This window comes from Neodiprion fabricii, chromosome 2 (assembly GCF_021155785.1).
Source record: "Neodiprion fabricii isolate iyNeoFabr1 chromosome 2, iyNeoFabr1.1, whole genome shotgun sequence".
Classification (NCBI taxonomy): Eukaryota; Metazoa; Arthropoda; class Insecta; order Hymenoptera; family Diprionidae; genus Neodiprion; species Neodiprion fabricii.
The window spans coordinates 2,258,597-2,284,448 of NC_060240.1; the positions used below are offsets into that span (position 1 = coordinate 2,258,597).

At 38.4% G+C, this 25,852-nt stretch overlaps 1 protein-coding gene across 2 annotated transcripts in view; it reads right to left on the minus strand.

Annotated features, from left to right (window-relative positions):
- Positions 1 to 23,025, minus strand: part of LOC124176068 (sushi, von Willebrand factor type A, EGF and pentraxin domain-containing protein 1) — a 26,108-nt gene extending 3,083 nt beyond the window's left edge. The window contains exons 1-10 of one of the 2 annotated variants that reach the window (XR_006869294.1): positions 22,406 to 23,025; positions 15,250 to 15,489; positions 6,524 to 6,736; positions 2,640 to 2,872; positions 2,303 to 2,514; positions 1,827 to 2,041; positions 1,551 to 1,751; positions 1,349 to 1,465; positions 985 to 1,263; positions 346 to 835 (exon numbers count right to left, since the gene is read on the minus strand). Coding sequence is in view for 1 of the 2 variants with exons in the window: in XM_046556888.1 (XP_046412844.1) it covers positions 346 to 835; positions 985 to 1,263; positions 1,349 to 1,465; positions 1,551 to 1,751; positions 1,827 to 2,041; positions 2,303 to 2,514; positions 2,640 to 2,872; positions 6,524 to 6,736; positions 15,250 to 15,489; positions 22,406 to 22,469 (2,264 nt within the window). In the remaining variant the exon portion in view is untranslated. The remainder of the gene's footprint in view (positions 1 to 345; positions 836 to 984; positions 1,264 to 1,348; positions 1,466 to 1,550; positions 1,752 to 1,826; positions 2,042 to 2,302; positions 2,515 to 2,639; positions 2,873 to 6,523; positions 6,737 to 15,249; positions 15,490 to 22,405) is intronic. The other variant, XM_046556888.1, reaches the window with a different exon arrangement.
- Between the last annotated feature and the right edge of the window lie 2,827 nt (positions 23,026 to 25,852).

Below are 25,852 nucleotides of genomic sequence, written 5' to 3' on the forward strand. Positions count from 1 at the left end.
CTACACTACTTAGTGACCTCATTCACGACGAAGAATACGTGAACGTAAAGTGTAAGTTTTGAGTTAAGTAAAGAGTAAGCGGTTTAATGTACGCACATACAGATGGAAAGTAAACGAATACATATAAGCTCGCAGATAAAAAAGAAGATTAACACAAAACATTGAAAGATGGTTGTTTATCAAGAGACGATATGTATGTCCATTGCAAATATTCCAAAGAAGCTTATTGAGACAACTAGGTACGCTTCGTTTTTTCAACAATGCTCTTTTCAGTCTACTTAAACAAAGTGAAGAAAAAATTTAGACGATTGAAATTAATAAATTAGTAATCAGGTCTCTTCTTACCTGCGTATCAAAATCACTACGGTGGTAATCACAGCGGCAAGGAAAACGAACCCTCCAAAAACACCGAGCGCTATAACAGCGCCGAGGTTCAGTTTGGCCTGGTGAGTGTTCGAGGATTGATCCCCATTTTCCACTCTAAACGGACCCGAGGGCTCAGGAACGCCGGCTCCAAAACCAGCTTGAACATTGTCAACTCCACTTCCGGCGATTTCATTATCCTGAGGATGATCACGGCTGTCGTCAGTGATCGTAGTCGGCGCAGGAGTTTTCAACAATATTGATGGCTTTCGAGGGATCGTTTCCTTAACGGTTGCAGGTAGCTCCACATCGCTGGTACCCTGTATCGGGGGTATTGGAGACGTGCCAATACTGCTTGTGGATGAAACCGTTGTAGTAGATCGTGTGCGTGTCGGAACTACCGGTCGAGCGCGCGTGCTGATAGGCCGACTCGTTATATGGGGTGGAAGTGGAACCGTTGTACGAGGTTCTTCTGCAATGGAGAATTGAAATCCGTGTAAAATTTATGCATAAATTTCGACATACTGAAAATGGAATCTATGCAAATGATTCTGTTTCAACTACCGGCTTAATCTTAGCAACCAGGTTTAATTTTATTAGAGTTCTCGTGCATTCCCTCACCTACGCAAGTCGGCGCGACGCGATCATAAAGCCCTGTCTCCCGACACAATATCTGTCTAGAGCCAACGAGCCGATAGCCTTTTTCACACGTGTAAGTCACAATACTTCCAGCTAACAGTGTTTGATTATTCTTATTTCTACCAATCTCCGTATCGCTGTCTACCGCTACTTCGTAACGACCGTGTGCAATAACCGATGGCAAGTCACATCGAACTGGTTCACAGCGGGGTGGAGGGCCATTCCATCTCTCATCAACGTCACAGGTCAGCCTGGCTCTTCCTGTAATTTGAATTTCAAATGACATGTTAGAGAATGTTATGATCCATGTTTTGCCGCATGGTTGTACGGTAGTTTTAGTTCTCACCAGTCATTTCGTAACCATCTTCGCAAGAATACAGGACTTGGCTGAGGTAGCTTACTGTGTTATTGATCAGAGTATATTCTCCATGTCTGATGCTTGCAGGATACCCACATTCGATGTCTAAACGTAAAGTGAATGAGAATTAGTGACGGATATACTTAATTTCTGGCTCAATAGTATAAATATCCCAGTAATAAAGACTTACTTTTGCAGATGGGTGGAAATTCGTTGTAGAATCCAGTATCGAGGCAGGTTCTAGTCGAATGTCCAATGAGCAGACTGCCACCGTTGCAACTGTATTCTACGGTTGCTCCAACTTCGTAATTTCCTCTCGAACTTGACTCGAAAGTGCTAGCAATCATCGTAGAATTAGGCGGCTGTTCAGGACGACCACATGCACGAGGCTCTGTAACGAAGGCGACGAGCGTAACAAAGATTTTCAATCATTTAAGGATTAAATTTGGACGTATTTTGTACTAACGATGTTGGCAGATATAATTCAGATGAGCTGTACACGAGGTGTCTGACCAAAGCCATCCTCGAGTGCCGTCGTATCGAGCGCAATCTTCGTCAGTGCCCTGAGGTAGACTCCAAAAAGAAACTGAAACTTCTTCTCCACTTCCGGTCCATCGCCAGGTAGTTCTATTTTTCGGATCTCGCACTGCTCCCATCCAATACTGGCTCGATGTGTCACTCCTGTAACGTTAGATGCTTGATTAATTTCCAACCATGAAAGCTACTCAACAACTGAAAGATCACAAGCTGGATCTAACGTTTCTTAGAACTAAGTCAGTGAGTAATTAGACAGAGTTTCTCTATTTTCCTCGCTTTCACTCTACTTAAAGTCAATGGCGATCATGCTTCACTGGCCTAAATCTACAAACTATGATGACAGTCAAAACGTTTCGATGCTGGCTAATGTCGAGATCTTTGAGATATTTGAAAGGGATAACATACCTATGTCTCCTCCACAGTTCCCACGAAATGAATCCCTGCAGTGCTGGGTTACTTTCATCGACCAGAGTTCCTCCTCGCGCTCTACAGAATCCTAGAGCATCCCTGAACGTCATTGGTTGTCTGTTGTAGAAGATGTAGCATTTGCCATTGTAAGTTGCGGTGGAACCTGGCGGTTGGTCCCTGAATTGTGGACACCTTTCGATGGGCAATGCCTGGAATAAAAGCATAGTGTTATAACCACAATGCACAACTCTTTGATTCTGAATCCATAAGTTAAACGGAGAACAAAAATCGCTGAATAGAATTCTGGGCACAACTTTGACACGCTCTTGCTCACCTGATCAGTGTAAACGAAAGCTTCGCACAGTGACAACTGCACAGGCACCGGACTTGTCGAAGCAGTTTCTAAATGGACCGATACAAAGGCTCCTGGCATCGGAGGATTGCATGGCAGAAAGAGAGGCTGCCCTTCTTCCAACTGACCGGTAAACCGATTGCAAATTGGGTTTGTTCCAAGATCAGGCCTGTTGTTACCTACGCGAACAACGATAGTGCCTGGCAATCCCTCTCCTGAAATTGTAAAATAGAGTTCAATCCTATGAAATCTTTTGAAATCGCTGAAATTTTTGTAATCTCGAAATCAGGTGTACATCAAATTTATGGGTGATCAACTCCTCAGTATTACTCAATAATTACTATAACAGAGATTGAGAAACTATTTGTTCTGCAGTTTATGTCTCATATAATGTTCTCAAAACATTCCGTGAAAACGCGACGTTGAACAAGCACAAAGGGGAAATTAATTTTAAATTCTCTCAAGTTCGTGTCTCGCGTGTAGCCTTAATAACATTCTCATTCTACCAGGCGTTTTATTTATGCCTGTGGATTCTATAGTAGCTCTGAAGTGTGTAGGTCAATAATTCCGCTTCCTCGAAATAGTCGCTTTTAAAAAAATTTTATTCACCATTTTATTTTCTTCTGTCGTTTTTATTAAGCCTTCTCTCATTTACTAAACGCATTTGGAGTAAAGCGAAGAATTCAGCTCTCTTTTTATCATCCGTGGATAATTTGCATACGACATGTAGATAAATTTAAAGTACGCGCCTACTTCCCTGTTTCATTTACAGGCACATTATACATTCTACCTCAACGTGTAATACATACCTATGCCTATATGTACAGTATGCATGCATTATATTGTAATAATAATTTTAGAATAATAACACGGTATACCATTATAATACTTTTCACGCCGTAATTCCTATTCAAATACAAAACATAAAAGTTGTTTAGAGACGATAAATTGGGAAAAATTCGGGACAAAATATATTACAGCGATCATCGTAATCAGCATTTAAATTCTGATGACATTTTTCTTCAATTACGGTTTTAATTCAACTTGTCTTATTTTTCCGTATTCATTAAAGTTAGTGAAAACTGGATCGCCTGCAAGTGAAACCAAGAACAGTGTCAAAAAGTTAATTTATGCCGATCGTTAAAGCAGTTGGCTAATTCCCACGCTATGATATAAAACCAGGGTACGCTGCACAAGCAAGAATGCAGGTCCATGCGACGTTTCGCGTGTACGTCTTGTTAGTTGCTCGTTACACAGCTTAATTAGCAAGTTAAACAAACATAATGGCAGTGATAATAACACATAGTGAACGTCATTAGCCGCGAACTACTTGTCTCTTGTTATCCGTATAAAAAATATTTACGATACCCTGTCTTTAAGTTTCTTATAAAGATACAATACGACTACAGGATATCGCACTTTGATATACCCGCATGAAATTTATCAGCCGTGGAGCGAATTATTAATCAATTATGTTACGGTTTAGGTAGCCTGATTAGTGAATAAAATCTCATTTGGTACCGTCGTCTTTGCATGACTGCGTGAAACATGGCGGAAACAAGATTAATCAGCTGATCGTTTTAGGATAATTATACTTAAACCGAGGCACGGAACACTTTGTGCAAGCTGTGATTCTTCCAATCTCGTGACGTTAAGTTTACGCAGATGAAAAAAGAGGATGAAAAACTACTTTTATAACTAAATACGACCCTTGTTAAGTGTGGCATATTTTTCACCGCTAGGTGGCTACTTCCGCTATTTCTTATCTCACTGGTGAAAATCCGAGCGTCACGTCGCGGTTCCGTTTTATCGCTATATATATTTTTTCGTTATAAAGTGTAGAAGCGAGTGTTAAAAGATCCATGGGGCTTTCACTTGCAGGTTTGCTAATGATTATACGGACCAGTTCGACTTTGTGGGCAGATAATATCGTCGCCTAGAGAACCGAGTCTCTTCTTGACCCAGTAACCACTTCGACTGTGACTCTGGGACGGTTCCAGACTTGTGTATATACCGACTTGGTTTGTTTCTGTAATTTTATACGGTAATTCCTAGTTCTGAATTTGCAAATTATCCTCCCTCGAGGCACTGCAGGCCATTGCACTTGACTTTCATTTGCCCCCATTTTCTAGAATATCTGCATCGCCTTGAGTAAGCACTATTATTGGGATTGTCAATTTGTAATGCGTAATCTGGTGAAAAAAATCAAACCAATGCAACCAGGCTGACAGCTGAACGTTGACCTTATTTTTTCGCGTGTCGATGGTAGAATAGGCATATTATTGATTACGTTTCATTAATTTATGTAACACGAATAATTTGAAACCCCAAGAATTACGATTTGCCTCGGTGATAAAATTAAAAACTTGGGTTATGCGGTAATAAAATGGCGCCGATGACCGGGCTCTGACGTCACAATGACATTTTCCAATAGTGTCGATTATAGATATAGGATGCACGGTAGACGAGAAATTAGACAAAAGCTCTTCCTGCTAGTTACAGTTAATATTCAAATTCAAATTTCGAACGTCTCCGATGCAGGGCAATAGCCGAAGTTCGGAACGTAGGAAATTGAGGTTTGCGTGCATGAGAATCGTATCGCCGATTATATGTAATCACATTGGCATTGTAAGTGCGTAAAACTTGTACAGTGGCTCACTACTCGACCATCAGCAACGCAACGGTGCAAATCGAGCCAAGAGATTTTTTTTCCTCCTCTTGGCTACTAGCTGAGTCCCGCTATATCGCTAACCGTACTTTCTTATAAGGAATTCCTAACAGGCGAAATCATCCCGGGTAGATAAGAAAAACGGAAATGAAAAACAACCAATGAAATTAAAAGAGAACCAATCAGTTTTCCGATAATCAAATAGAGTCACAAATTCCCAACTAAGGTGTAACATTAATGCAAACTTCTCAAGGTATCCTCGGAGAAAAACACTTTGCAGCGCCGTGAAGCTTTTTGATTGGATCTAAGAAGATAATGATAGATTGCATCTACGCATCGTCTGGTTCATACAAGAAAGCTACATTCGATGATCAGATTAGTATGATTTTCTAACAACAATCGAAAGTTGAAATGCTTTCGCTTTCATCTGCAAGAGTTTCTAAAAGATCTCGCATGCAGACTATTATAAACCTGCATCATAATCGTTACACTTAGTACACCTGACGGTTACACGTGTACGTGTACCGCACACGGTACAGGTATACATATAATAAGGTAGAAGGTACGGGTACAATATACATTATCTACACCTATTACAGACGTAACTATCGAAGCACAAAAATAATCGTGCGATTTAATTTTACGATTCAATGTATCTCGTCGTCACAGCCTATTGGTCATTGAATTACTATGGTTTTGCTTTAACAATGGAAAGCTGCACTTATAGAAGAAATTCTTTACACAGACGCAGGATAATTTGATAAGGATTTATGGAGTATTCAGGCCAACCGCATGGTAGACTCGCAGCCGCGGCGATGCTTACTGGAGCATCTTAATACCATGGAACATCGTTTACCTCATGGTTTTCCATTATTTTTTTCCATGAGTATCATTTTATTTTCTTTTTTCCTCATTAGTAGCAATACACGGCCGGTTTTGGATACAGATTTCTGTACCGACATTTTATCGACACTCCCAATGCAGGTAGATGAATCTGTAATATCTGTATGCAGAACCGACATTTGGAGTGTCGGTAAGATGTCGGTACAGGAATCTGTATCCAGAACTGGCCTTGTATTACTACTCTCATCTTGCTCTCCCATATTTGTCTTCATTCTCCTGTTTCTCACTCACTTTCGAAGTAATCACGCTTTAGTCACTACAAGTTACATGTAATTAAATCATGTCATCCAATTACCACAGCATGGTTTTCCGAAATCCAGACGAACCAGCTGAACCATGTACGGTTCCAACAGGTTCACGTACCACCATGGCGACAACTCGGGTCTCGTCAATGTGCAGGTCTGAGGAGTGTAGACTTGGCCGCTACTTCCGTCGACTGCTCGCTGAGGTATTCCACCATCCGTAGTGCTCGATTGCATCGGAGCTTTGCCTCCGGCCACGTTCAGCACTGCAACGAAAAATTGGAATCATTTTCACCACTCGAACGGTATTAAAGATTTTTTTGTCTGAGAAATATCGAAAGAATAACAGACAATTTTCAGACGTTGGAGAGAAGAGGAGAAGAAATGAGGGATGAACGGATCGCATTGTCTAAGAATGAAAAGTCAAACTGTAAGATGTTGATATTGATCAGTTTTTGCAGTTATTCCAATTTACTCGATTAGTTTTGTTTTCACAAAGTACAACGATTCTCTTGAGTCAGTTCACGTTTCGTATATATAATTGGCGCGAATAAAATTCCTAGAGAGTTATTGAAACGGTCTTCTTTTCTTTTCCTAAATTTTTATTCAAACCATGCGGCGTATTCATCCTCAACTAATTCTTTCGCAATGCTTGTACGGTGGTGATACAATTCGGGAAGGGGGCGGGGTTGAAATTCCGAATTTGAATGGTTTCGAACGCGCCAAATTCTGATTTTTTGGGCGCGAAACTTGAACTAAAGAAGTCGGGTAACGATAGTCCATCCTAGAGATCGGTGAACTGCAGAAATGCTTGCGCTAGGTGCCGCTTTGAACAGGTAAATCTGGACGTATATATGCACTATAAAGGTGAAGTTATAAAGTCCGAGTAACCGCGGGTATAGTAGGGAACGAAAAAGAAGTTGCTCGGTTTGCGGTAGTTCGACGATACCGTAACGTGGGAATTTTTTCATTCAAATCGGTATATGTTTTTGTAACAATTAAATATACATGGGTATCTGTGCGTGCATTTGCCAGCTCGGAGTGAATGCAACCCGCGCGTGAAATATCACTCAAATAGTTATAACATCGAGTCATTCATTCTGGATCTCTCTTCCCTTGAATTATCCATTATTAGCAAACAATTATATTTATGTACAGCTAAATACGTATAATAACTGTTACCAATTTTTTAATTATAAATTTAAATTATGCCCAATAGCGCGGTTTCTGTTCGTTAATTTTATTACTCAACCAATTGTTCGGTACGGCTGTACATGTTAATTATAATACACAAGTTTTCGATTTTTCTTTTTGTTTTTTTTTTCTTCCGCTGCAATGTGGTGAAAACTCGTGACGCGTTAATTTAGAATAAACAGTAAATTCTGCGATATCAAGTTATATCTAGCTCTTAATTTTTCTCGCTTAATTAACCTCCTGTAATTGTGACCGCTTATTATCATAATTATTAACTGTTTTAGAGACTGCAACTTTTCTCTACTGTATAAACAGAGGAGAAAACTGAGAGTATGATTATACCTGGCTAGTATAATATGTATAACATTAAAATTCAAATTGATCCGCGTTATTGATCGGCTCTGTCGTACTATTGATAATTATCACAACCACGACGCAGAGAATATTCTTCACTGTGTTGAAATAAATTGTGTGTACAAGAACTTGTCGATTGCGGGATGCGTTATACGAATTATCATTAAACGAGCGACAGTGAGAAAATAAAGAATTTTTATGATAATAAAGAAATAAGAATAGCGTCCGCGGATTGTTAATTGGTTAAAAATTTTGCAACACCTCACGATCGAGGACGACGATTATTGAAATTTCTCGTCCTCACGAGATTGCAGCGTGGGCCACTTTTTCCATTTGTCAGCGTCAAGAGGCTTGCGAAAGATTATATACCTACAGCTATTAATCTCGGCTCACGATCGACAAGGGAAACAATAATAATTGCAATCGTGATGCGCTAAGCGCGTGCAGCAATTCTAGGCATAGCTATGAAATACTATCAGCGAAAGATAGATGCGGATCTTTGCAGCGCAATAATAGCTATAAGCATTACAAACGCGATTGCAATATAGGTAAGTATCTACCTACCTATATATGTAGGTGTATGTCTACAGTCTTGCGGAATTATTCACGCTCACAAACCTACATTCTTATTTAAACAATAAGCTCACCGTGACTCTATTTGTCAATTAAGTATCATTTTTATTTTATTTTTAATTTTTTTTTTTACCCGTCTTTTATACGACGGATAAATTTATCATCTATCTGTTGTATGGTATTGTAGAGTTATACATAGGTTACGATTGCGCAATTACACGATAGTGGAAGAATTTAATTGGATTATTATAACCCAAACGCGAGTCTTGTAATAAACATAGTATAATATTTTCGCAAGGATCAACCAAATGTATAATAATAATAATAATAATATTAAATCACGGATAAAGCAATTTTTTTTTTTCAATTCGAACAAACATTATATCTCCGTAATTTTTTATGCGATTAGAGACGGTCTATAGATATGTAATAATATAAGTTGCGTTATAAGTAATGACTTTGTATCCTCGTAGAAGGAATAGAATCTTCATCGTTTCACACAAAATTGAAGAAACCGGATGGAGTTATATTATCACAAGATTCGCGCCTTTCCTTTTAATTTTTAATCAATGTTAGTTTTTTTTTTTTCTTTTTCTACTTTTGATGCTCGATTTTACGTTACACGAATATAATATAATTAAAAAAATTTTTCATGCTCTTTTTAAAAATATTACCGTCGATAATTCAAAGTTCATTGGTATACTTATCACATCATAACGGTTTTTATTGAAACTTGGAATTGTACGTATACAGCTCGTGTCGTAGGCCCATGAGTCATGGATAAAAAATTGATTCAGGCCAATGCACATAATTTTAAGTTCGCAGAATGTACGATGTGTATGCACATACGTGCAGTAATGGAAGAAAATTGTATTCGAACGATGTCGCGCATTATGCTAAAAAGAGGCGACGCGACGGAAGAATTTATAATGGGGAAAGAAGATGTACATTTAGGTATATCATACTAACATACATATGATGTATGTATAATGAGTATTCGGTCATGCAGGCGAGAATCTAGCACGCGCTTCAATTGTGGAACGATCCGAGTATATAAGGATCCAGGTACAGATACGTTACATACATGCATGCATAAACAAATATACAGTATGCGTATAACATTACACACGTAAAAACGTTACGAGGAAATCGTTGCAATCGCATAATGGATGCTTAAACCGCGTGGGCGCCATGTTTGCGCGTCGTAGGTGACATCAATGCTCGACCTCTTTTGTACGTGCGTACGTACATAAATAAATAAATAAATAAATTAATAATGCATGCATAGAAGATTCAAGTAATGGATTCGATCATTTATTGCGCCCTGCATACCGAATAGTGGTACCTATATAAAGAGTGTCGCTTGCCGAGTTTATATACAATTATAAGCATATATAGCATTCCTGTATAATAACAATAATGGTAATAATGACGATGATGACAATAACTCAATCGGCACGGATTAATCACCATTTTACATCCGGTTTCAAAGTTGTTTGTATTTTGTATTGTACATATCTACTTCTGTATAAATAAATACCGATGATCCTCAATTCCTTAATAAAATATAGTATGGGCGAGAAAACAAATATATGTGTCGTTGTTTTTACACTTCGAACTTTCTATATTTTGAATTGTTTCCAAAAAGAGATTTCCGAGTTTTTGAAGAATTGATATCGTATTTTCTAATCTTTCCGCATTTTTAGCCCCACCCTGAACGTGATAAGTAATTAGATCGCATAACAGATAGACGTACCTACATAATATCATAGAAAAATTCATATGATATGTGGCACCTGTATTACAGCTGTGATCTGTTATAATACGATGACTTTAATAGTCGGTGGAGGATCAACGACACCTGACGACCCTGACATTCGCGGTTGAAAAAGAATTGCGACAGGTTGTCGGCTAGAGAGCCTGAGGATAGGATCAGCTCTCTACTCCATAACGCGTAGCGGAGTCCGAGATCACTATTTCCATGTATCTTCCTCCTCTCTCCTCGATCTCGCATCATTCTATCTCTCTTCCTTTCGTTATTTCCTACTTATTTTATCCTTCTCCATTTGTCAAGCCTTAAGCCGCTGGTTCGAACGATCAACAATGATAAGGATAGACGCGGATGGTGTAGACATTAATTCATACACGTCGAGTGGAGCCGGATTGACGTTAGATATGTATTTAAACATACATGTGCATATTTAATTATACATATACCTATGTATAATAGTGTTATACTATATAGTTATAGATATGAGAGGAGGTAGGTTGATGTAGTATCGATTATAGTTATGACATTTCATCAGAGATGTATTTGATGAAGATGGATTGGCTTCTCGGTTACGAAAATTGAACGTTTTTATACCGTAGGTATAGGATCGTTGTTATTATTCGTTTGCGGTCTTGTAATTTTACACACACACATACATGGATTTTCAGATTAGTACTCTGTTTGAAGGTATAATATTTCAATATAGAAGCTATTCACGTGTGAAAATACGTTATAGAAATATCAACAAAAACAAGACAAAAAATCTTTTTTTTCTACTATTCTACAGGTAGATATATTATACCGTTCGATTTGGTTGATACAATCTATTTTTAAAAAGGTATTCGAATCGTTGCGTAAAGATATGGTTTTTAATTAACGGAACTGGCCTCAGTTGATCAACCGTTAATAGATGCCTATACTATGGTGTTAATATATTATTTCTTAAATTTAAAAATTTATACCCAAGCGCCCCGGAATGCTTATCAGAATTGTAACATCGATCAAGGATGTTGTAACAATCAATTCACAATTTATCGGCAGACAGCCTGTTGCGCAAATATGCACGGTTTAATGACGGGGTCACGAGAAAAAAAAAATTACGAGATGTGAAACTATGTAGGGTAATACGAATTCTATTTATTTTTAGCGATTTAGGTAGTCTTCGACCCGAATAGAAATAACGATTCCGGCAATTTTATATTATTACTTGTATGCCTACTTTACGTCGCTTCGTGATATAAACGTGTGTAATGTATAAGCCAGTCAGCAGTTGTCGCTGGACTAGATTCAAAGACCGGAATCACCGGACAATGCGCCCCCATGATCCACTTTTTACAAGTTTCTCATATACAGGTATACGTATACTATGTGCATTATATCCATGCTTTGGGTACTTTTGTTTTATTGTCTAGCTTTTTGTCCATCTTTTACTTTGTGCACTATCATGCTGTGAACACGTGCAGCTTGCACTGTTTATTATTAAATTCACACAACGTATAACTCTTCTTCACTTTTCTCAATGCTTGATAAAACAACACGGCAACGAAATTTTCCGGGCTCAGGAAGGCATCGAGAGACATGGTGAAGCAGGTGTTGTGCGAGTAGCCGAAGCCTGACAACAACAGCCTTTCAACCATCTGCTTCAAAGATTTCTAACAGTTTTCTTCCCGCGTCATTCCGCGATATGATGCAAAACAATCGTGACACTTATTCTTCAGATGCAAACGATACAATTTATAATTGAATTTGAGGTCTCGTATTTCCATTTCAGTATATACTACACCTCATTGTCAGACATCGCCGAGCTATTATTTTCTTTAATTCTATTGATCGTTTCTTTGCTTTCATTTTTGATTAATGGAGCGATTCAGTCTCCTCAAAACAGGTGCACAAAACTTCGGTTCTAAGGGTGCGTTCCAAAACTCCCTAGGACTGAGACAGATCTAGTTTCAAAGTCGGCAGCGCAGAGATAAAAGATTGTTGACAGTATTGGGAGCTAATTTATGTAATATAGAAGGTGCGTTTCGAAACTAGGTGGCAGCGCTAAAAACTCCCTAGATAATAGAGGCAGAGCTACTCCTGAACTCGACTGAGCAAAAAAGATAAAAGATCGTTTACTGCACTAGAAGTTAATTAATTTCAGAACGCACCCATAGTGTGTATACTGTGAATATATAATACACATAGATACACCTACAATGGCGTATAATGGCGATACAGAAATGCTTATGGATAGTGGGTTGGATGGAGATTAGACACGGTGTGCGATTAGACGTGCAGCCTGATGGCTGTGCGAGCAAAAACGTCACCAGGTCAAGACCGTTACCTACAAAAGCCTCCTGAACACGACTGTATAGAAAACGTCATGGCATGTAGCCTACTATAATACGTTATATTTATTGTTGTACTACTACTGCTCGAGTTCTCCCATTCATGTCCCTTGCACTGCACAACAGGCATGCGTAAACGTACACATATACATAAATACACAGACACATTTTAGCCACACGCAACACACATATGTATTTATGAGAATTTAGATATTATAGTATGGTATAAATTTTTTGTAAGTGTTGTAACGCGCCGCTGGCATAAGGCTATTATACGCATCATACATTCACACCGTTAATATCCTATCGGCAATTAACGCGCGTTTGAAGTAATTCAAACGATTAATAGAGCGCGACGTTCGATCGAACCGGTAACATGGTTACAGTGTACATATATCTATGGGTACATGCACTGCATGTTAGAGATACGTGAAAATCCTACGGGAGAAATCGTTACCGAGTACAATGTTTGGCTTCTTGTATTTTCGTATATGTATATTTATATATAAATATTTTATTTTCGTTAATTATATACGAGGAATAAGAAGAGGAAAAATGAATATTTCAAGAATGAGAACGAAGGTTAGAAAATAAGGCGTGAATGTTTATAAAAACCACGATAGTTCATATAAGTTTATACATATGCAAAGGTATAATGGGTGATAATCTACGCATGTATGTACCTCAATTTTCAAGATAGATTAACATTTTCCCAGATGATATCTATCATAGATATATATATATATATATATATATATATATATATATATATATATATATATATATGTTTAATGTACAGACATATATAGAATGCAGCCCTGAGGTGACCCAAAAACGTTAATTCGTACATCGTAGATATCTCGTACAATTATAACATGTAGCTGTGCTCTGCAGTGTGCGTTAAGAATTATTGGGGAAAGTGTGAATTCCGTTTCACCGCAATTATGTACTATTATACATATAGGTACATGCGATATACATACATACCACATGTAACCTATTAAGCGCGTGAGCCCTTTCGAACGTGGATCAGCTATTTGAATAGCATTCGAACTTGCTGTCCCATAGATTATACGATATAGGTATGTCCGTGCAACTCATACGCGGTGTATTATGGCATGCTATTCGAGGTACAGTAAAATACATAAAGGCCTTAATCTTTCGGCTAACTTGTTTTCGATCCGAAACATAACTCGTATAGAACTGAACTCGCATTTTGTTTCGGGCCGAAAACAAGTTAGCCGGAAGATCAAGGCATTTATGTATAGTATAAAATGAGCTGACGGACTCCTAATTATAGGCAAATCAACGTATAAGTACACTCTACGCATCTCCGATGCTCTTTTGTTAGCACGCGGCTGATGACACCCGGACTTGTACGCTGATTTGCCTATAACCCGGATACAAGGCAGCGCCACGGCCGTAAGAATTTAGGGAGAAGCCCGTTGACCTAGTTTTGTGGTTTCCCCGTGTCCTTGACCGAGGATGCTGATGATGATGATGATGATGACGAAGCCGTGGGTAGGTTGTTAAGAGATGCCGGTCCGCTGAGACGAGGCGTTATACCACTGGCGGTAGGTGTATAATACGGATGTGTGTATTTATTTATGTATGGTAGCACGATGTATACATACGAGCTGCATACTTATAAGAGAAGAGGCCGCGTCCGTTAACCGAAGTACATGCCAACCTGTTACTGGCCTCGCAGCATGATGTGCAGGCACAAGCCACCAAGATACACAACTCGACTAACGATATAATAAGTGGCATTATCGATACGTACACAACGTATACGCAAACTGTACAGAAATTAGCAAAGACCCAGAGGGTTTATAGAATATACCTATCAAACGAACATTCTTTGGCTCGCTGCATATGTCTATAATATGATCTACACATCTATAGAATTCACGCATCGAAATATAGAATCATTGAAATCGAATCGAATCATTGAAATGATATACATGTTGTCAATTATTATAAGTATATACATTTACAACTTTCTAAACATGAATCATCCGTGACGTATTCATCTCTTTTGACAATTTTCGATCTACAAAACCTGCACCGAAACAAATTTCTAGTTGTGCTTAATAGTTCTGGATATCTACGCGATGCGAAATAATAAGTCTTGTCATATAGCTAGATGTAATGAAATATCGATCGTGGTTACTCATAGATCGTACTGTAATATTTTCTTGTAACTACAATTATGATAATGTGATATTGGCGCAACAATAAATTGATGCTACATCTTTATTCAATTCAAAGAAAAAACATATAATAAACAAGACGATGAGATTTAAGGTAGCAATAACCGGAAAATATACGATCGACAACTATACACATATAGTTGAAGTAAGTATACATATAATCGCTACTTATATCACATTTTCTTTGTAATTCCAACAACATATAAAACTTTGTTGTAACGATGCACCCAAATTAACTACAATTTTTCTTTGTATGATTATAAATTGGTTTACAAAAACTGAAACTCTTCTTTATATACGGACCACGAAAATTGGAGTTTATTTTTCTTTGTGATAAAACTCACCGCAAAACGGGACGCCATCGGGTACCCATGTTCCATTTTCTCGACACTGTCTTCGCGCCGGACCGAGAAGTTCGAATCCCCGTTCACATGAGTACGTCGCCACGGTTCCCGGGGAGTGAGAAGCGACATTTAGGGGCGCCTCGGCTTCATCGATAACATCTTCTTCGCCCGGCAGTCCAAATCGGACGAAACTGTGGGCCGGCGCTCCGGGATATCCACATTCTGGTACGGCTGTACTTCCTGAAATCAAGTAATAAAAACTGTTAATAAAATTCTATACAATTGTGAATGAACCTATTAAAATAATTGTTAAATTCTTGTTATCATTCAGTCTTATTAATGTATCTTATAATATTGATGAATTATAATCAACGCAAAAACGCATCTTCAAGAGTTGTCAATTTACGTAATCAGGTTGCAAATTTAGAAATTCGATGTAGCAGCGCAAATTACTATGTACTATGATTTTACTAAAATTTGTAGGAAAAACACAAAAAGTAATTTGAATTCAATAAATTGTGCAGTAAATTTATTGTACTTATAAATTGAATATGCAGTAAATGTTCCGTATCCAAATAATACTTTCAATACAGTATAGGAAGTTCCATACAGAAATTATTAACAGTGTATTACAGCGTAGTGGATATTTTATCCAAGCATTAATGTCACCGCGTTTTAGTGCAATACTGAAGCGCGGTGACTCGGCTGCTCGAGTGATTTCAACGCGTGGACGAGGCGATCTGCGTACTATGATTACAGGTGTAGGAAAGTGTGCACATTTTTCACTGCTTGCAGTTTTTTCATCTAAATGTATTACTGTTAGATTATTATGATGATTATTATTATTACTGTTGCCATTTTCTTGAATTCGAAACTTTATCAAAGTTTCCTATATTACACACACATACAATTATACCGTGTATCAATTAAATAGAAATTTAAATTGCATAATGATTCAAGTCATACACACGCCTGTTGTAACAGATAATATACATAGTAATTTAGAATGCCGAAGTGTAAAGATAAAACGATTACAGTCTCGCGTCAAGGGAAGGATCGTCGAAACGCAACCGGTGATCTACATAGCCATTCGCCTTGTCGTAAGAATTGGCCAATTATTCGTCGGAGGTGAAGAAACAGGATTGTAAGGAAAAGAAGTAAAAAAAAAAAAATTGACGGAAATGATCGCGGATTTAAATGCGACAAGTTGTAACAAACAATTGCGTCACGTGAAGGTTTTCGGATTACAAACCCGCTTCCGAAACAGGCGATTTGCTTACTGCAGTGGTGTAATTCGACTGCAGGAAGTAATCGGTAATGCGAAAAGCGTATTATACGTATACCTAGTATATAACATACGTGTCGCACTGGATACACCTTATATACATATGTAAATTCCACCCACGACGAAACAGTCAAAATGTCAAACTTGTACTCTCCGAGAATTACAATCGGCTATTATTCGCACTGTTTCACTTATTCAGAATTGTGCAACTTGCACCGCGAATCGTGCGCGACATTTTCGCTTTATTTCTACTCAACGCCTTGTATGTATATACATAGTACATTACACCTTCTACAAATTTTCTTCGCAGTCGCTTTCTGTTTTCATTTGCATCCGAAACAACGACTGCGGACTGACTGCCGAAAACTTCGTAACAGACGCGTTCGAGAAGAAATCGTATATGTATATACTTAGCTGTTTGCCTAATTCGCTTGTCTGCACTATGAATCCCTCACCTCGAATAATTCATTTTAATATCATTGAATTATTATATGCGATTAATTTATTCAAATGAATACTAAGTTTTCGTTTATGGTATCTGAAATATAATAAATGTAATAGAAACCGAATTTTACGATTTCGATATTGACAAACTACATGCGAACGAAAGTTTAACTCCGTCGTTACAACTATAAAGCAGACAAAACTATATTAATAACAATACGATTTTCTGATAGAATGTAAAATTTCATCTTCAGCAAGAGAAAGTTTCTATAATAGCCGATTAGCCGTCATCGTCATCATGGTGCGGTTTAAGCTGCGCAGTAACGATGTACCAATTACAGTTATAAACCATTTTATTATCATTATTATCATGATATTTCCCCAACTTCCTCTCATACATTTATTATGTACAACAGTATAAGTTATAACAAGTATACAATGTTATATTGTACGGCACGATCGAAAGAATCGATCGGTAAATGGTGAAAAAAAGAAGAAGCAGAAGAAAAAAATAATGTAAGAGGTGAAAGTACAAGCTTAGAAGAAAAAATAAAACCACCAACATTTTTTACTAGACGACCATAATAATGAAGTTAATTAACGGACCAATATTTTTCCGTTAATCTGTAGACTTCCACAAGCATAACTATTTATTATACGTGCATAGAAACTTTCTTTAATACAATATTCACACAGTTCCTGTAATTCTTATGGCTGCTGGCATTGTTCGACTCGGCCATGCGCAATGAAACGATCGAATGAGTCACAACATATTTATCCGTCGCTGTGAGTTCGTGACACTTTTACGAAATTCTGAACATACATACATACTCGTTAAAATTCTTCGGCTTTGTACATATATAGGTTTATGTATTCATGACTAGATATACGTATAATAAAAGACGCGGAAGTTAAATGCACCGATGATGATTTCATTCAAATTTTCACCCTTGGTTTTCGTATCACGGATTACGTGCATTACAGCTCAAGTTTATACCTATATTGTTGTATGTGTTAATTATAAGACATAATTTAGTTTTTTAGAAGAATTATTTACCAAGTAGATTACATTTGGAAATGGCAGAATAATTATGTGCGTTGCTACTGACTAAGGGTGCGTTCCGAAATTAGCAGGTAGCGGTAAAACTCCCTAGATGACAGAGACAGAGCTACTCGCGAACTGGGTAGCGCAAATGAGATAAGACTTACCAACTGGGGTTATATAAAAGTCTCTAGTCCTCTCACATATATATCCTGAACAACCGTCAACTCTGCAGATACAAAAACTCCTTACGATGTATTTAGGTAGGTATATTTACTCGCGCGTGACGCACCTGATCGTTTCACACGTGCATTGACATCCGTATAATCCTATTCATATGCATGTGCGGTAGCGTATGTATTGCTGCAGTGTTTATCACGCATAATAGCCACAAGTATAAGAAACTGACGACTTCGGTGTGGATACCCGTTGAAGCTACAATTTTAATTGCGGCGCACATGCGAGTCGTTGAACGTATGATTAAAAATAAACTGCGATTCTTTTTGCTTCTCATTTTTGTTTCCTATTTCTCGTATTTATACGTGCGTCGAAAACGAACCAAGCACCGTTTATTCAATCACCCAATAAAGAATAGAGGAAAGAAAAAAAGTAATTTCAATCATCGAAGCCCAATATAAACAGATGTAAAAAAACAGCGGTTCATTATAGAAGTAATTAACAATGGGGTATAAAATGAAACGAGAAAAAAATATAAAGTCGCGGTTTTTTAAAAGGCAAATGGCAGTTTCATTACCGCATAATGTAAGATTATCACAGGGCGAAGGTGCGAGAAGATCTCTAATTTGTAGATATACTTTTGAATCCTGAAATATATGCACAAGCGTAAAGAGCTGTAAATTTTTTAACGAGTTATATATAGCAAAGACGGTGTTTTTTTATCCTAGCCGAAGAAGAGGAGGAAGAAGAAGAACAAGAAGCGAGAAAAAAAGATCTTAGTACCGTAGCTAATGCTTATAGGTATAATACACCTTTTCTCGCATCATGTATCGTGGAGTCTTAGAGGTAGCAGGTACGTAACGGTCCGTCTTATTAAAAACATATATTTCTTTCACATTGGCACCAGCGTGTATTACAACTTGCAAGATTATATGTATGAACGAAAGAGTGAACTCAACGATTGAATTCAAGGCATCGATCCACGTATCATATCTGTGCAATATCGTCTAAAATTATAAGAAGAAGAGAAAGGTTTCTCGAATAAATATATTTATTGTACAAGTGCGTAATTCAAAAATTTTTTTCCAAGTAGGACAATAAACGAAATTTGCGAAATTAAGCAGTGAAGTGCAAATTCTCACGCTATAAAATAAATGCGGTCACCGATACTTGAATAAAACTTATTAATCTGGAAAAGTAAGAGTCTAATTTCTCTTTCAGTAAATCCTCAAATAATAATATTGACAATGAGCCAATTTCGCGAAAGAAATCAATGCAGCAAATGTAGTTAAGAATTTGCAATTATAATGTTGACTGCGTTATACCAACAGCTTTCATCGCGATCTATAAATATTATCGAAAGGTTTTGAAGTTGACTTTCGATTGTTGCAAACTGGAAGCATCGACAAATCGCCGTTTGAATTAATGTGTAACATTCCTGTACGATCAATATCGGGAGTTTCGAAATACAAACTAAGAAGCGTGCATTAAACCTGAAACTTTACTGAAACTCACCAGGAAGTTGGGAAAATAACCGAGCTAGATAGCGAAGCCTCTATTCGAAAGCGTCCATTATGAGAATTTTCTGTATAATGTTAAAAGAGATCAACTATATCTTCTCCTCGACTCGACTTTTACGTATACATGTAAGAAGAGGAATTGCTTTTACCGCTAACCAATTCTGCCTGCATCTATCGCCTCGTCCCGCTCTATTATACGCGCCTTATACTCTTACATCTGCAGCAAAAGCGGCTGCAGCTCACCTGCATGTCCGCATATATCATGTAATCGGTGCAGGTGTTATACGTAATGCAGATTCCACTCTGCTCCGTGCAGTTTCCGCATATTTCACGGAATAATCTGTGAATGTGACGTCACGACGATTTTTTTCATAGTCAATTTACCCGAGTATTGCATGGGTAGAAAATTTTCGCATCGCTTATTGAAATTTGAAGAAAAAACCTGGAGACAATTGCATGCGTATTGTATTGAAAGAAGAAAAATAAGGAAAAAAAAATAATTGCAACGTAAGTGGATTAATCTGGAACATTATCTTCCGTTATAGTGATCACGGTAATCTTAGCCAATCGACGACGAGAAGTGAGCCCCAACGAATTATTCAGGCCAAGATTGTAATTTCTGAGAATCGCGCTGCAGTCGCGACACGATTTGAATCGTAATAAAGATAGAATGCAATGCCGTTTGAAACGATTAATCGTAAGTAGAGTGAAAATTAACCAGCTTCCGCAAGTAAAACAATATGGCATAAGAAGATTTAAATCATCATTCAATTTTCTGTACCGGGTTATTTCCGTAATGCGTTCCATGGAGACTTCTAATTATAGGCAAATTCGGGTGCAAGTCCACTCTGAGTAGCTCCGATACTCTTTTGTTAGCATGCGGTAAAGAACTCGGAGTTGCTCAGAGGGTGCGTTCTGAAATTAGCTGGTAGCGCCAAAAACTCCCTAGGACAGAGACAGAGCAAGTCACAAGCTCCGCAGCACGCGATATAAAAGATTGTTTACAACACTGGAAGCTAATATCAGAATGCACCCAGAATTGACGACTTGTACCCTGATTTGCCTATAATTAGGAGTCTCTATGGGGGCACACGGGGCACATAACGAAAATAACAAGGTATGCTATAGACTATATATATTTCAACTAACTAGATAGTAAGTAGAAAAAACGGAGGGAAAGCGGATATCCACGGTTTCCGCGCATACATTATAGAGTTTGCATTTCGCGATATAGTTCCTTGGCTTTGTTTATCCGTATACGCGTTGCACGAGTCTAACGTCTGGATGTGCCACAGCAATCGTGGGAAATTCGACACCGCGAACTGACTAATTAAACGCTACGGTTGTGGATCCTTTGTTCATGGATTGAATGTAATACACACCTCGCCACCTCAATACAATCACCGTAATTACGATCTGCTCATTCCCACAGCTCAGCTTAATTTGCACCCACTACTTTGTATCATGTGATGTATAGATACGCGTATTTACAGTCATTCACAAGGGTTCAACGTTTAGTTTCTAATTTGTACGAGTAGCTATGCTATGTATGGTAGGTACACATAAATTCCTGCCTAGTTATTACATATTTCATTTGCGCTCTGTAACTCCGTCGTAACGTTAAAATCGTTTTCACGAAAATACAGAAGGTTCTGTTTTCCTCGGTTTCTGCGTACTGTAATTATTCAGTTAAAGAATAGCAACAATTCTCTTCTTTGAAGTCTTCAAGAACAATTATAGTGCAAGCCTTTCTTCTACTATTATACCTCTACTTTCGAGATAGAATGACTGGACTTAAATCTGATGATGTTTCGACTCCATGTTCATGTTACACCACGTGTAGATGGGTAAGATAAAACGTGCCAGCATAGCGGCATTGCGCAGGTGTACGTTAAAGGTATGTACATATAACAAGTTTAGCACATCACGCTGTGATACACATAAACTGCGAACCTTTACCACTCCGAAACAGAGTAAAATTTTAGTGTTATATATGATGCTTCAGGACAAAAATCGCTGACCATGATGCAAAAAAGAAGTAGAAGAATTTTCGCGTCAACGACATGAAATTTTGTTATCATTACTATTTTTTTACCAGTTGTACAGGATGAGAAATATAAGAAGCTTAGGTATATAGGATTACAATTTGATGGATGTAAAGGTGATGAATATAGTAAAACTCTTCTCTGTCGCAGCTGTGAATAGTTATATATAATATAGGTATAATTCTGAACAGTAGTTGCTTTCGTATTGCGAGCATCAGTGAAGCATTAAATCGGACAGCACGGACTCCGGTCCACTTTTTCAATAAACCAGTCAAAACCGGCAAACGTAAGGTCAACTGAGCAACGAATTGAACCGTTTACGACGTCGGAGTTTGGTCTGTACCGATATCTACGCGTGCTGAAGTGAGTCAAAAATTGAAGTGGGTCAACCGCGACGAGTGGATGAGCATCGTATACACCTTATGTATGTACGTACGTACATGCGATATTTGTCATGCCACTTTGCGACTTGGACGATTTGAATATACAGAGATGCGGACCGATACACGTGTAGATGATATTATTGTACATAGATATAGGTATAATCAAGACGTTTGACCGAGTGACATGAATTTGAATCGTGAACATCATACGACGAAAAACAACGATAATGAGAGTGATGCTTGAGGAGTGTAATACTTACTTTGAACGGAGTTTGCTATGCTGAGAAGTAACCCAAATAGAAACACTGCCGAAGAGAACTCCATCGGTGATATTAATATTGAAAAAGTTTTCGCTTTGGTTTACGTCCACGTTGAAAGACGAGTAATATCTTTATAATTCTTAAGTGACTCGACAAAACCTCCTCCGACAAATAGACAACGGGCACTGGCTCGCGGATGTTGGTATATGAATAACAACAACAGCAACAAAACCAACAGTAACAACCCTTATCGGTAAAACTCGGTACTTCACTTTCAAATAAGTTTTAACTTCTTCTCCTTATAATAAATCGCGTTTAATTATTACAGCACAGAGGTTTAAGCGTTTTTTTTTTTAATTACAATCAACTATACAAGCGATGAACCGAAACTCGAATTAAGTAGCAACACACTCGATAAGGGGGCGCGAATTATCGTCACCTGCACTCTGCCTATACAGGTCGGATCTTCATTTTGTCCGTAGCAGTGAAGTGCATATGGTGGTAAGTAAAACGAGCCTGTCGTAAGGGTGAATTATAATACACGTATGTCAGGAGCGCGTTTCCTAAGTTCGACCGATCGAGAATCCGACTTCTTGAAGACTGAACTATCCGTACGGGGCAGGAAGTCATCCAGGTGTTGCGGTGAGGCCCCCGAGAGAGGCGGGCAGGTATAACTCACTCCTTTCCCCACCACGAAACGAACCAACGAACGAACGCTTCTTCCCCGATTATACTTACCGCCTGGCATGTAGCACTCCTGCAGCAATGTAATGTAACCCTCACACTTGCACGGCCGCACTGTTACAGTGTAGCTCATATCTGCCCCATACAATTTACCCTGTACAGAGTACACCTAGTAGTATAAGTCCATTTACTCCCGATTGCAAGACTCGAAGACCACACTGCGTTATCATTATCTTAGGTGTGTGTGTGCATTTCACGTGGAATTCCATCTACATATATAGGAAAGCACTTAGAAAGAACTGTTTTTTACGTAGATACCAGGTAGGTTGGTCTTTATTTAGGGTGATGACGATTTTTTCCCGTCCCACCCTCCAAATCAACTTCAAATAATTGCCGATTTAAACGGACTGTACACCCTTAAAAACTGACTTTTTTTTTTACTCAGAGTAAGTGCAATTCGTCTCGATTGCCTGGTATAACGATGTGACTTTTTTTTTTTTTAAGTTAGTAGCACTAAAGCCTCGCAGTTACAAATTTTTTTAAACATTATTACTTTTACAAAAAAAAACAAAGTTTCTTCCATGTTATTTCCATAAGAAATTTTGATCACAAGATGAAATAAATAAGGCAATTTTAGACGAGTGTCTAAGGTACTATTACTACGTTAGTTGTGCGTACTGTATACGTGTACCTGTTTACTGAATGTCTCTCACTCTCTTTCTCTCTCTCTCTCTCTCTCTCCCTGTGCATGTGTGTTTACGAAGCGTCGTGTAGATGAGTATATAAGTGTATTTGTATCACACCGCAGCGATATTCTTACACTGTGCACAGGCACTAACAACTCCTGCGGCGTGGTATTCAGGCCACGAAGACCTGTTGCCTACGCGCATTGCGAGCTTCTTCCGTGCCTCATTCTTTCTTTCTTTCTTTTTTTCGTTTCTTTTTCTTCTCTTCTACCACCCACCCCTCTACTTCTCTTGATCGTCGGTTTCAATACCAGGAAGTATACAGCGTTGCGAATCATGGGAAAGTAAAATTACGAGTGAACGCATCCTACGATAGGCGGAAGGAGACTGCAGAGTTGGGACCAAAATTTTTTAACGATGACGAAGAAATTCCGGGAAATATATCGCGATAAGGGGAAAATAGTTCGGTTACTTCTATCTCCAACACCACGAACTTGGGCTTGACTAATTCGGGAAAGAGCCCAGAGAACAGACAGGATACAAAAGGCATTCGACCGTGCTACCCTCCTTAAAGTAACCTGTCACGGTATCATCTGGTGACTTCAGCGAGCCTAGACTTGACGGTTTTAAGAAAGCGAACGTGACGGAGTTCGGTTCTTAATGTAGAATATAAAAAGCAGGCTAGTATATTTGTTGTAAAATGAAAAAAGGGATAAAAATATGTTTTCCAGTCTTCCTATCTCGTCTGACACGATGACTTGCGCTTCAACCGGAATATGAATGAAGCACAAAAATAACCGACGTAATCGCGGTACGTAAACTTGCAGTAGGTACACCGATCAATAGGTTAGGTGCCTATTCCGCGGTCTAAGTATCACCTATGACCTACCTGCTATAGAGGGGATGTAAACGGCATATATATAAGCCGAAGTCAAGGTGCAGGGAAAACTTGTGAGAGAATTGACTCGAACGTGAATGAGGTTCCCGAACTACAGTTTAACTGTCCATATGTGCACGGACACTGTACATACATATATGCATGCATGCATCGCGAGTTATACCTACATTTACGCGCACGAGGATTTCTTGAGGTTTGTACGAGCGAGGCGACGGGCATTCGGATGCCTGCCTACATACTCGTGTACACTTGTAGTGGACGAGGTATGTGGGTCAGGAAGCCACCAGCCAACCAGCCCAAGTCTTTCAGCATTATCAACGAGCCAACGAACCAGTTGAGTCGAAGCGGCTCGCGGCTCCTCTTCGAGTACACGATGAGTAATATCGCCAACGCTTGTCGGTATGATTCGGAGATTCGAAACCGCTGCTTATCGCATATGCTATAACACTTTTGTAGAGAATTTATATTGTGGTATGTACATACGTATGTATGAAAGGTTTTGAATCTTCTCTCGATAGCAGGTTCGATACGCTGCTCCTTTTTCAATTTATCAAATTGATCTCGTCGTTCGCTTTGATGTTGCAAATGCAGAGTCGTTAACCCTTTGAGTCGTACATTGTTGTGCTGAGTCAACTTTTATAACAAGATAGTGTTCCGTGGTTTTTTGGGGTCGATGATTACGAATCTGAAACGAGCTATCAAAAATTCAAGGTGGCGGATACAATGTGGCGGACAGATATATCAAATTTAATCAAATCCGGTCGAAAAATTCGATGCAGTGATTTTTGGGGTCGTTGATTGGATTCGCCATACTGCATTTTCAAAATCTGATCACAGATTCGTAATCGGCGATCCCTAAAACCCGTGGAGAGAGTTTTTTTTTCCGGAGTTGATCGAGTTTGAAATTTTCGTCCGCCATATTGTATCCACCATCTTGAATTTTTAAAACTCGATTTCAGATTCGTAATCAGCGACCCCAAAAACTTCTAATTTATGCAAAACATGTATAGATACGTGTAGAGGTGTAAAATTCTCGGAAATGAATTGTTCCTTCGATTTTCACGATTTTTTTTCAATCAATTTGTTTGTAACAATAATAACTTACGTTACATCGTAACGAGTACTCTCGGTTATTGAAAACCCATTAGTACACTATCTGAAATAGCAAAAAACGACAAA